This window comes from Dinoponera quadriceps, unplaced genomic scaffold (genome assembly GCF_001313825.1).
Source record: "Dinoponera quadriceps isolate SergipeBrazil2010 unplaced genomic scaffold, ASM131382v1 scaffold1565, whole genome shotgun sequence".
Taxonomy (NCBI): Eukaryota; Metazoa; Arthropoda; class Insecta; order Hymenoptera; family Formicidae; genus Dinoponera; species Dinoponera quadriceps.
In genome coordinates this window covers 1,615,116-1,629,201 of record NW_014556124.1, presented here as the reverse complement: position 1 = coordinate 1,629,201, position 14,086 = coordinate 1,615,116, and the positions used below count along the sequence as shown (strand labels likewise).

The 14,086-nt window shown below is 43.2% G+C and overlaps 1 protein-coding gene across 1 annotated transcript in view; it reads right to left on the bottom strand.

The window, feature by feature from the left end:
* The window catches only part of LOC106746761, a 46,545-nt gene extending 32,977 nt beyond the window's left edge, over positions 1–13,568 (bottom strand). Inside the window, exon 1 of the mRNA XM_014623750.1 lies at positions 13,065–13,568. Coding sequence (XP_014479236.1) covers positions 13,065–13,377 — 313 coding nt within the window. The 5' untranslated portion in view covers positions 13,378–13,568. The remainder of the gene's footprint in view (positions 1–13,064) is intronic.
* Positions 13,569–14,086: the final 518 nt, after the last annotated feature.

Here is a 14,086-nt window from a genome sequence, read left to right as displayed (position 1 = left end):
AGCCCCCCCCCCCCCCTCCGGGCTGGCCAGACGCGGACTATATCTCATCGATGCGTTTGAATTCGATACGTTGCCACGAAAGAAATTGGAATAACTCGAAATCGTGCCGATGAACAAATCATACAACGATCTTTGTAAACGAGTCGTAGAATAAAATTCTACTCCGTTCTATTCTAAATGTCTGAGTGAATGATTGTGCGCAATACACTGCCGGCTGAGATAACTAGCTTGTGACGCTCGCAAAAAGATCGTTGCAGGCCGCGTTAGTGTCGGACCATGACCAAGTGATAATGACTTCGGCATTCAAGCAGAGCGCGCGCGCGCGCGTACCGATCAAGCGGGCTATTTTAAGCGAGCCGTCAACACGCGAAATCGCGGGAATTCCACGAAAAGGAAAGCTTCGCGTAAATTCACGCGCGTGTTTTGTTAAACCCTAAACTAGAAGAAAGACTATGATAGAGCGCGTCACTTCGCGGGAGTGACGAGTAAAACGAGTAAAACTCGCGGTTCATTTTCTTCCGCGGATATTCAAACGAGAAACATGCTGTTAACGATAGGATCAAAGTGTCGCTATCGATTGCTTCGAAAGGAGGAATCCATTGGGAATTATTAATTTTTTGCTCGATTCCTTCGTGCTTGTGAATTAATTAATTCAAATTGCGGAATGTGTCCATTTCTCACGAAGAGGAATGACAAAAGGAGGTCGCCGTTTTTACAAGGCGTCTCGCAATAATCGTGTAATTAGTGACATCCGCTGGTCGGCGGTCAGCTGGTCAGCATGTACACTATGATCGTGTTTTGTCATCTAATTAAACAATAATAATAACCTTTATCGACGGGATAAACTTTTTCAGTACACATGATTATAAAATTCTGATTAAACAATCGCAGTATGATAACATAATTTGAAAACAACGCGTCGTCTAAATCTTCGTGAGAAGAAGTTGCCCCATTTCGTCCCCGGGAACGTCGAGGAACGCTTTTTTTTTTCCGGCGATTATTACGAGATACACCTTGTATGTATTGCGAGAGCGGGTGGTGGTCACTCTTGAAACGATTACGTAATACGATTTGTTCTCGATCTTCTCGAGAAAGTGCTATCGGTCAGGATTTATCGTCGCACACTTCGCATCCAGCAGGGCGCGTTCGTTTTCCAAGCGTTTCTCTCGCAGAACCGAGTTAATTGCTCAATTACAGGGATTTCCGAGAGGTAATTTTATGCAAACTTGCGAACCGATCGTTAATATCGCGAATAATCGTCCGACGGATTATTAATACCGTCAATAATTAGACGCCATACGACCTATCATTTTTTCAATTTTTTCTCTCCCACATCGTACAACGCAATTATGTATCTGTTAATATTACGTCACAATATAATCGATGATCGAAGAATAAATTTGTGTCGTTTCTCGTTTCTTTAAACGTACGGGGAATCAAGCGAAAATCCTCCCTCATTCCTTCGCGACCGTCGAATAATATCAATTAAATGCGCAGTGACGCGACGGCAGCGTCCTTCGAAAACGGTCGCCCCCTTTCCGCCCCATCGCGAGCGTCATTTGGGAAATACACTTGTTGCATCGCGACCTCCCCATTTGCGGACTGGCGGCACGGGCGATTTATGGATATGTTTGCCGAGATAAAAACGAGGACCTGCGTGTCCTCGACGCGCGTCCACGTAGGCACGGACGACGCCTGCGCCGCCGCCAGGGTGAGACAGATGCGAGAAGGCGCTGCTGCTGCGCGTTTACGCACGCGGCTGAGAAAGGACGGACGGACGGACGAACGCGGCGGAGGGAAGGGGGAGGGAGGGAGAGGAGGTGGAGGAGCAGGGAGGGTGCGAGAGAAAGAGTGCAGTGGGAGGCAAGGATTCGTGTCATTGTCAGTGGGTAATCAGGTCAATGGGCCAGTGGGACGACCACTTTCAATTTCAGTCCTTCTAGCCGCATATAACGCGCGCCGCGCGTCGTTATCTCGCGCTCTCGCTCTCCCTTCGCCTCTCCTCGCGCGTTCTATCCTCCTCTACCGCCACCACCTCCGCCTCTTATCTTGCACCCGCGTCCTCTCACTCTCTCCGATTCGTTATCTACCTGGCTAAACCTCACTACTTTTCTCTCTCTCTCTCTCTCTTTCTTTTTTTCTTATCTATCAGTCTGTTTATCTCGAGCGCTACCGGTGAAGGCATCGCATCGAGCGAGCGAGCGACGGAGCAAGAGAGATACACCGCGGCGAATGCGAGATCGAGAAAGACAGAAGAGCCGAACCAACCCAGAACGGTAGAGGGAGATAGGTTGAACCAGCGACACGCGCCAATCGCGTCACACGCTTCTTCACGCGCGAGCGTAACGAGAACCGCGGCGAGTTCGCCCCCGACTCGCGCGCACCGCTGCAAACGCGAGTAAGTGCGGGGGAGCACGCGCGGTACGATGACCAGACTGGAGGAGGAAAGGGGGGGAGGGGAACGATACCTCGCTCGCTTGGCCGGCCATCCCGCGCCGCGCCTCGCCTGGTCGCGTCAAGCCACGCTGCAGAGAGATAGCGGAAAGTAGGACGCGTATTAAAAACCACAGACCGTGTCCCGTGGCGTCATTTCTTGCGGCTCGGCGCGGTGCGCCGGTATTACCCAATCGAATTCATCATAACTGGCACGAGAAACGTACGTACAAGCGGACCGATCGAAACGCCGCTGGTGGCGGCACTGTGCGGCGGCAACGGGACAGAGGAGGATCGTTTCGACGACGCGTGTATAATCGGCGCCTTCGTATGGAGATCAGCGGAAACTTCGAAATTAACGCGTGCGTGCACGCACGCACGCTGCGCTTTTATGAACGCGTGCGCACACCGACGTGAGATAAAGATGGACGGAGAGAGAGAGAGAGGCGCTATATAGGCGAATTTATGAATATTTGTTAATCTTGTTTTTTTTTTTTTTTTTTAAATCAGAAGCGGAGAATGCCGCAACTTCTCTCTGATGTCATTCTACGTTTTTTCGTCCGGAAATATTACGACATTCGCAAGCCGTCGATACGATTTAATGGGAACCAGATATTCTGAGATATTTGGGTATTCACGAATATCGAGGAACATCTATCAAACGTGTCGTCTACGTGTGTTATCCCGAATATAGTATGAATGTCCTGATTTTTCAGGACCTTACTCCCGATTTCCCGCAGTCTCCTGTCACCGTCACCCGCTCGAACCGTTTGTCAAATATTTTCAACACTGTCCCTCGGTCTTTCATTGTGATCGAGATAGCAAGGGGTAAAAGATCAGATATCAAATATTTGAAGTTTGTTAAATAAATGCTAAAACATGCACAAAGAGACGCTGACGTTTACTTAAATCCGGGCGGAGGGATAGTTATCTCTCTCGGCCTAACGGATGAAAAATACCGCCGCTTCATTCAAGAAATATACTCGTTGCTGAACATTTCATATAATTTTGGACATGACTATTTACAAGCCGCTGGTGTTATCGCGCAATGATCGAAAGGTGTCGAAATAAACGCGCGCGAATCAATCGCGCGCACGCTTGTTTTTCAAAATCCCGACGAACATCGGCAAAACCGTGATTAATTTTCGCAAAAATCTGGGACGCAACCTTGGCTCTTCGTGCAGCAAGGCCGATCGAGTGTTGTATTTAGAAGCGCGAATACGACGTATATACAGATACGCGAACGACGTAAAAACGCATTTCGATGAATTATCACGAGAAACTGCGCAATTTTCAATTTCGGCGAGAAATCCAAATTCCTCCGGATAAACGAGCAAGATATCGTTCTGTTAACGATGATTACGATTAATTCTCATTTCGGCGGCATTTCTCTTGGAATTCTAACAGTGACGAATCTGTTTCTGCCTCTGTATTTGTAATTCCTACAACGTTTCTTACGTTTCACGAAATAACACATTTTAATATATGCATTTAAAGTAAAGCGTTATTACCAAACCTACTGCAGAGGAAATACTCGCGGGAGTTAATTTTGCGCATTACTTTCACAAAAGTATACTGATCGTATCGATAATAAAGAGCTGAACTTTGCCCGCGGCTAATTAAACCAAACATTCGTTAAATCCACACTACAACATGCAAGAAAAGATATTTGCATATTGGTATAAAATATAGACCTTATAAATATAGATATTTTATCGAGAGATGTTATCGATAACAACGCGAGGGCGCCACGTGACGGATGAAATTTCGTTTCGCATGTTGTATACTCTCTGCGACTGGTCANAAAAAAAAAAAAAAAAAAAAAAAAAAACAGGAGGTCGACAGGAGGTCGGCGTAAACGGTTTCGTAATTGGAAGTTTTAAAAGTTGCAACGAGTTAGTCCTTTCCGCGGAGGAAATATAATTCAAGTGCGCGAACTATTCTCGCGCGGACAAATCTGCCGCTTATGCAGCGTCGGCGGTTGGCGCGTCGCAAGAAATTATTGCAGCTACTCGTAAAAAAATTGGGGCCGCAATTGATTTCGCGACACTTTAGACGCGAGAGCGCGTCAAGTGCACCGGGACAGGCATTTATTTAGATAAATTGGGGCGCGTACTGATACGCGCCGCCGTTGTGTCAGCCGTTCGTCGCGAGCGCACTCTGGGAACGTTGAATAATAATTACTGTTGTTGGCTCGGAACGGTGTTATTGAGTTATTCCGATGTGAGTTTATCAAAGTGGGTCAAGCGATTCAATAGCGACTGCCGCGAAGGAGAAACGGCCCCATCGTCTTAACCGTCGGCGTGGGAGGTGTTCGCGCGTGTACGTATGTATGTATATATATGTACGAGCGCACGCGAACGCGATGCAATGAAAACCGCAGACGCAGAAGAGACGTTTACGCGCTGGTATTTACACCGATCTGGGGTATTATATCCAGAGAGAGAGAGAGAAAGAGCGAATCGATTTACCTCCCTAATTACACCTACGCTAAACAAAGAAGGAGAAATAACCGACACGTTACTCATCTATTAGGTCCATTTTTTTTCTCATACCGATTTGACGTCAAGCGTCGTGGCATTAATTGATAATGTCTCGATGTTACATTCTATCAATTTGAACACAGTTTTATTTAGATAAATATCCGATGGAATTTCGATTAATTAAACAGACACTCAATATGGAAAATCACGGTATTTGAGTAAATTAAATTTTGAAAATGCGGATGTTTAATAAAGACTTATCAAGTTCAGTCGGTTCAGTTAAAAAATTAAACTCTGATGCATTTAAGTTGCAAGAGAGTAATTAAACGCCGGAAATTTAATTATCCCGACACGTAGTAGTCTTCGGATTAAATTGTCGCCGATGTGAATCGACTTTTACTTCATTAAAAAGTCTAGCTTTCCCGATTATTATTTCCAACGAGTTGCATCAAGTACCACCCTAATTTTGTTACAACAAGCAGCTTCTGTACAGAAATTATGTGTTCTCACGTTAAAAATAGATATCAGTCCGCAACAATTAATTACGCGTTCCGTTACGATCCAACTCGTGATTATTTACGATCATGAGCGGGGGATAAATAACGATGAAAAAGGCCTCCGCAAAGAGGCACGTTAGAGTTAGGAGATGCGTTACGAGATCGGGGGACATTTTTTGAAGAAAAAGAAAAAAAAAAGAAACATGTTACAATCAAACGTGCTAAATTCAAACTAGTTGTGAGGGAACGACGATGTCTTTAACGTCAAGATCCTAACAGGTACCGTCGGGCTTTCAGGCCAGGGAATTGTTGCGCTTTTCGTCGCTGCTTGCACGACAGGGGTGGCGAGAAAAAAAGATGTCATAAATTCACACCGGACGGTCGGATCGGTATCTCCTCACACCCCGTGGTGCGAGTTGGAACAACAATGGCAATTGTCGTTATGGTAACGTGGAAAAGGACGGACTTTTGCCGTCTAGATATATCCCGTTCCTTATGCTACCCCCGACGGTAAATAACTTGCATAAAAACGAGAACGTGGCGTTTGACTAAGATGGAGTAGTGAAAAAATAGGGACCATCATCATAATCGAGTTGTCGAATCGATGAAAGGATGAAATAGCAAGAAAAGGTCGCGTGTCCATTGTTATACGACGCTCCCAAAGAAAAAAATGCGAACGAATATCTGCGCGTGCGACAATATTTTGGCAAGTTAGTGAGATCTCACTTGTTACAGATATCTGCTCATAGGGATGAGTGCAAAATATTTCTACGTCGATATCGCAGCGTTTCACACTCTTTTTTTTTCTACGTGTCAACACGTGACATCAATTCCAATTCGGAGACGTCGGAATTGTAAAATTCAAATGGCTCTTTCGGAAGCCGAGACGCGCGACTGAAAGCCGATTTCAGCGCAAAATACGCAATTTTCGTATCCTTCATAATTTACACGATATATTCGATTCTAAATTTGTTTCAATTACCAATATTCGTCATAAGATTATATGGTAAAAAAAAAAAGAAAAAAAAAATCGGAAGAACAATCGAGCGAGGTGAAATCGTGACGCGTATCTGGTACGATATAACCGAATCTTTCATCCCTGCCGTGTTTCGCAACGTACCCTCGGCAGTTGCGAAGTGAAAGCGCGACGATGACGTCATAGCCGTGTTTTTAAACCTGATTTTCACGTCGACCGTGAAACCCTCGTCCCGTACGCGAGACATCCTCTCCGGATGCGGCGGGCGATCACCTTAACTCATCGTGGAATTTCATTCTTTGCAAACCCCGACAAAATGCACAGATAATCGCGATTTATCGCGCGCGAAACTACATCGTCCTGTCGGCCGAACAAGAAATGCAACAAGTAGATAGTACATACAGCAGGTAGATATCGAACGAATTCCCAGAAACAAGCCTATTATACTGTCGTCGCTATGTTCGCAGGGGGGCTTTCCTGCTTTTTCGATTCGGCGAACTTGCCTCGTGTCTCACTGTCGAAAGAATTGCACCGAATTTCCGAATCTTACGCATGTCGACGCGTTTGCTTGGAAAATGCCATAATGGCCATTAAATTGCAGTTCTTTTGTCAGCATACGAACGAAAGACGTACATAGATTTGTAAAGATGCGGGAATATTAATAGATAGATGCTATTCTAGAACTGAAAAAGCAACGGACGAAAACTGACGGATAATAGCACCTGAGCGATTTGCATCGTACAACGGTAACGTTAAACCGTGAAATTTAACGTAATGTGAGAAAGAATTCTTTTCGTTTGAGCGAACAAGATCGTAGATCGACACCATGTGAACCGAAAACCACCGTTCACGCGTGACTACGGAACAACGAACGTTCTCATCGACGTTTGGGTATCTCACGTAAATCGTGAGTATTTCAACTATTTGACAATTCGTTGATTATATGTGTAATTTGTAAAAAAAACAGCACAAGATTAATGTAAAAATCGAGCCGTTCTCGCGGCACGTGCGCGCAAGATAATTGTGAAATCGTATCGTTGCTGCACTCAAGTGCGGCCGACAACGCAAAATATCTCTGATGGAGGAATCTCACACGCGTCATTATCAAATCGGCAGGGAGCGAATTGAGCGTGATACTTCCCGCCGATTATTCTATATCTCACTTCCTACGTTATCGTGATATTCATTTTACAGCGACATTTATCGTCATTCGCGTTCGAGCGGCAGTCGATTGTGTTTGTATTGATGGTTTGCTTAGTCGGAACTCCACAATGAGAAAAGAAGTCGAAAATGCACACAGGTAATATCTGTAATCCGTAAGATAAAATATCGAACATATTTTTTTTTTTTAGGATGAATTAGACTCTTTCCTTGATGTTATAATTTCGGAAGCGATAAGCGCTGATATTAACGTCGAACCACGCGTCGAATGCAACAGTATAATGCACCTTTAACCGTTTGACCGTCGTCTCATAAAGCGGAGCGGAGACAATCTACGAAGTGGACGCCTCCGTGACACTAATTATCCACTTTAATTCGCGACCGAGTCGCATACAGATTTCGCGCGAGTGAATTGGAGCGCGGGTGGCCATCCGTCTGACATACCTCCGCGATATGAGTGATTTCGTTTAAGTTGACGATATAGTAGTATTCGTGAGTACTATCACAATAGTGGTAATACGTGATTTTACGTCACACTTTTCTCCTTATCAGTGATAAGGAGAAAAAATAACGAATTTTCGTTGTGATAAGACCGCTGGACTAAATTCCCGAGTCGAAATTTTCATTCCATATTATTCCTGCAAATTGGCTATTGTACTTTCATTCAACAAAAGATTATTTACTGCACTTTTCCCCATGCTGATGTTTAAAAAAAGAATTAGTTAATATTTTATTATTTTTGCATTGTTTCGTTGTTCTTAATTTTAATAAGTAATGTATTAAATTGTATAATTTTCTTAACTGCAAATGGAATACACGAAACGAGCAAATATTAAGCAATTAATATTTGAAATAAGTCAAGAGATTATAATGGGTAAACAAAAAAGGATACATTTTCTTTATTCATAATTATTTTATCTTTTTATTCGCGTTGAAAATTTGAATACGATTTAGAGGTTCAAAAGAACAGAAAAAGAAAGAAATTGTTAGGACAAAATTAGCAGTTATGTACAATAATACCGCGCATCAATAGATATTTAAATGTGGATAACAATAACCAAGTTAATAAGAGGTGAGAAAAAAAGCATTGGCAGATTTAAGGTAGAACTTGCGGCTCAAGGAGTATTATTAGACGCACAAATTAATATTTGTTAAATTTACTAGATTCAAAGACCGATATATCCATAGTTGTACATATATATATATATATATATATTTTTTTTTTTTCAGTGCATAATTAATTACAGATTTATCATGGTGAACCATAATTTGGTTGTTTGAATCAACATTTCTTATTCAAAGATGAAATAAGTATTAACGAATAATCAGAAATTTACTTAGAGCTATAATTATATTTCTAACGATGACAGACTATACGAATACCGGCACAAATTTCGACTCAGGTAACACTCTATTCTTGATATGTTCAAACGTTCATTAAAACACTAAACTTACTCTATAATAAATAATTTCAGTAATTGGAAATATACGATGTACCGTTGCCCGGGGGTCCAGCGTCCTGCGTCCTTCATCCCGGCTTCCTGATTCAGCATCTTGGCTGCCAGCTGCTCCGTCGTGGCACTGATATTGACGCTCGCGTGAGATACAATTTGATCGGCGATACGCACATTAATTAACGCGATGAGAATCCGATTAAATATTTCAAGAGTCCACGAAATATTTCGATCATTCGCGAGAAATGATAACTAACGTACCGACACACGTACGTCGCGATGTAATATCGCTCGTCGGCTCGAAAAACAATGAAACACGCGTGGGTAACATTGACCGCTACGAAGGTCCGAATTGTTTTGATAGCGATGGTTGTTGTGATCACCGGCTATTCATCGGCGATCGACGACGTTGGACGGTGTGGTGGGGATAGATTCGCCCTTTTTGTCAATTGTTTTGATATCGTCGCGCGTCGCGTAGTTTTCCGTGAAAGAATGTATTCCGAGCCGGCAAGCGATGTAGATGAAATAAAGCATCCTCAATCGAGTATCGGTGTGTTACGATTCCCGCCGCGTGAATATTTCGTTGGTTCTTGAAATATTTATTCGGACTCTCGATATTGCGTTAATTAACACGTGTTTCTCCGATCAAATCATCGTGTCTACGCGAGTGTCAATGCCAGTATCAGTATATGAGAAAATTCCGGAATGCCACAATGGAGCAGCTAGGAGGCAGGATACCGAATCGGGGAGTCAGGATGAAGGAGACGAGGATAGCGATACACCATACATTTCCAAGTATATGGAATCATTTATTATACACGGGAGTTTTCGATTTTAACGGATGATTAACATATATATAAGGAGGATTGATATATCAAGAAAGAAGGAGATACCCGAGTCGAAATCTCGATTAGTATTCACACAGTACGTTATTATTTGATAAATAATGATTGCTTCACGAATTTCTGATTTTTCTTCAATCCGTACGTACATTTGTTTCATAAAAAAAAAAAAACTTTGATCCAAACGGCTAAATAACGATCCATAAATAATAATCTTCTCTAGTCACACTTATTTTTGAGTCTTTCATTCGCCACACTCCGGTCTGTGAGACCGCTCGACTTTATTACCTTGACATTTTCATTCTAATTAATATTTTTAAGCTTGTAATATGGGAATTCGAAATAAAATCTGAATGAGACGTTTATGATATCAAATCAAGAAACTAATTTGAATTTAAATCAAATTTATGTTATTATGAAAAGGATATTTACGAAAAAAAATTCTCAAAGGAACGATTTAAAAAAAAGTAATGTTCGTTATAGAATATTTGACGACGATTTAAAAAAAGTTAATGTTCGTTATAGAATATTTGATACTTAAAAAAAAAATGATATGCCATATGAAAATTGGATAACGAAACAATGTTTAGTGGTCGATTAGAATAACATCAATGAGAAAAAAATAATAAGAATATTATCAAAGTTAGCTTTAATTATTAATCTTATTACGTATTCGTATTAATGATTTAATATTTGCCCATCTCCCTGCTCTATTCGCAGTTAAGAAAGTCATGCAGTATATTGCTTGTTGAAATTAACAGTACAGATCAAAAAATAAATATCTGTAGCATCAAAATAAAATGATAACTTGCGTAGTGTCACATTTCAAGATTCTCCGCTTCAAGTTTTTGAAGTTCAACAGAATTTACAAAAATGTTCACGTAGAACTAAAATTTCGACTCGATTTACCTTTTCTTTTTCTCCTAGACTGTGTCTAAAATAACGCCGAGTAATACTTCCTTTCATTATTCGCCGGATCTTAATTATCCGTGTAACAAGTTATTAACGATGAGATATAGCGCATATCGTCGCTAATAACCGTAGAAATAGTGCAATAAATTAGTTTTAGAGTATCGCAAGGTATGATGAAATACGTACGGCGAGTTCGAGTTATCTAAAAATGTGCGATCGAATGTGCAGAAACAATCGATACTACGCTAATTACATATTAATATTACGGGTCACGCACAATTCGTACATCGAGCTTGTCGGAATAAATCCTGATCATTCGTTCTATATATAAAAGTTTTAGTGGCTGCGTATCCAGTTCCCACAAGAAATATTTCTTTTTGCGATAAATAAAGAGACACAAAGTATCGCGCTTTTGAAGGGTCTTAGAAGCATGTTTTAAATAGCGTGTAAATATTTTCGTTACATTCGTTTAGAATGGAGCAGGCGGGAGATGTTTAAGCGGACTGGAGTAGGCTTGGCGGGGCAAATGGAAAAGCGAAGCAAGTAAAAAAAAAAGTCGCAAAGATAAAGCTGATCAATTTATTTCTGACTCTCACAAAGATTTAACAAACATATTCAAATTTTGGATATTTATTAAAAAACATTTTTTCTTAAGCCATGTGCAAAAATGACTGACTTCGTTCCTTCGTATTTATTGCTCTATGTATCCCCGCCTTCACGTTATTTCAAGAATGTTGCAGTCTGTCCTACTTAAAATATTTGGTGCAATCGTTACGTTCATCAAACATTTTTGCAAACAAGATTTGCGTAACGCATATTCGTTTCGCCTTAATGAATAAACACAACATAAGAAAGAAATGTTATAAGGGACGTTAGAGAAAGATGGTAATGGTAATAGAGAAAAAGAGAGAAAAGGGGAAAAGGATGCAAGAGAAACAGTCATGTGGAAAGGTAATTAAGTCGAAGATATTGATTCGGAAGAAATTCGTCTAGCAATTTTTCATGTCGTTGCGGGGGAGGTGGGAGGGAAAGATAGAACGGAAAAGGTATAAAGACTAAGCTGAGAGGAGGGAGCGATGTAAATAAAGACAGCCGCGAGTCTCGTTTCGACGAACCGCTATTTTATCCGCGAAGGGTCGGTGCAGCGGCACCAGCAACAACAGCAACCATAAAGAAACGTTTGAACGCTGTCTGTTCTAAATTCGAAACGACGGATGGACAGACGGGCGGAACGGCCGAGCTTGCGAAGTTCCGCGGCTTGACTTTGGAATTCTCACCGAAACGCCTCCTCGAGCCACTCTACGACGACGTTGCATATACTTACAGAGCTCTAACCCGAAAACATGCGCGCTGTGAATTATGAGATCGTGTTCCTCTATCTGCGCAGCATACGATATTCCCGCGGGTGCTTCGCGGGTAATCGCGACCAGATGCGTTCAGAAGGAATCGAATCGCGCGCGAACGCGTTAAGCGAATTTATCGTGACATGAAATTCCTCGATCGTATCGAACGATCTGTTGAAGAAAGACACGACGTTGCTTTGATATCCAAGGAACCAGCTTCTCTCCCTTACGGAGAACAAAGATGTTGCAAATTACGGTGTGTACGTTCCCAAATTAAAAATGGCATACATTTCGCACAGAGACTCTTTGGTTTATTAGATATATATAAGTTACTTTTGCGCATCGTTTTCTGATAGAAAAATTAATTTTCGAGCAAAACCAAACTTTTTCTTCCGCGCAAACGCAACGCGAAAAGACCAAAAGGATATATTACAAAACGTTTTAGCAAGTCCCGAGTTTCGTCTTTTAGACATACGTTAAGATTCTCTCCGATACTTGTGCAGGTTAGGCAAATTCAACCGTTCAAGATATTGAAATCGCGCGCGCGAACACGATTCTTTAATTAATTAAATAACGCGCGTACCTGTCCGAGTACCTATGGACTCGGAAGTGGGCAATACATCTATCGAAGCAGCCCGAGGAAGAGCGTGCGCGATGCAACAAACGATGGAGAATTCAAGTGTGGAAGAGAAGGAGAAGCGAGAGGCGGAGGAGGGAGATAGAGAAGGAACGACTGTGTGCTAAACGGAGAATGCGAGACAGAAAATGCGCGAAGCGGAAAGAAGGAGAGTGGTAGACCGGTAAAAAAGGGAAAAGTGAGAACGAAAGAGAGAGAGAGAGAGAGAGAGAAAAGACGGCAGATTGAAGAAGCCAAAAGATAAAGAGAGACGGAGAAAAGGCAGAAGAAGGGAATTTGGCAAGCGGCACATTAGCAACACAAAGAGCATAGAGCATTGAGGTTACCTGCGACATCATTGACGGCCACGTCGCTGATCAGGTTGACCCTCGATCGCAGTTGCTGTTGTTGCGTCTGTTGATGCTGCGGATGCACCTGATGCAGGCTCTGTTGTTGGGATCCCGTCAAGGGCAGGTTACCGGCGCTCGTAGCGGTACTCTCCGTCAGGATCGTCGGCACAGCCGTGGCAGAGGAGGAGGACGACGTGGACGATTCCGTGAGAGGGGCTGTCGTCGCGATGCCGGTGCTGTTGTTGTCGAGGACCGTCGCGGGCTCTTCCCCGCTGTCCCCCGTACCCGTAGCCATTCGGCCCTCGTGCATTCCAGCAGACGGACAGACAGACGGATAGACAGACACGAGTCCCTCCTCCTGCACGTCGTCACGACGAGCACACGCGCTCTCTCTTCTCCTCGAAAGAACACCTACACTCTTTCACGCGTTCGTTCTTTCTCTCTCTCTCTCTCTCTCTTTCTTTCTCTTTCCTCCTTTTCTCGTTCTCACTCTCACTCTCTTTCTCTCCTCCGTCTCGCTTCGTTCACGCACCTCCTCTCCCTTTCTCTCACTCTCGCCTTCGACGTCTCGCTCGCGCGTTTTCCTATCGTCCTCCTTCTCTCTCTTGCCACCGGTTCGCCTTCTCTACCACGCTCGCGCACGTCCGAGCTTTCTGTCCCTCTCTCCCTCTTTCTCTCTCTCTCTCTCTCCCCTTTTTTTACTACTACCGCCCCGCGCGCCGGTCAGAGCGCCGTGTCCGACAGCAGCGTACCGAAACTGCACCACTGCCTCGCTCACTCGCTCGCTCGTTCACTCTTCGCTTTCTCTTTCTCTCTCCCGCCTTCAGCCGAACGACGGTATATCGTCGCAGGACGACGGCATCGCACGCGCACGCACACGCCACGCTTACGGAAAAGAGGTACCTCACACACGGATTGTTAACCTCCTGTCAGTCCGGCCCGTAAAAAAATGGAACGTTAGACAAATGTAGGTCTGTAGGCCACTTCACTTACACTTTGCATCGGCACGGACACTCCCT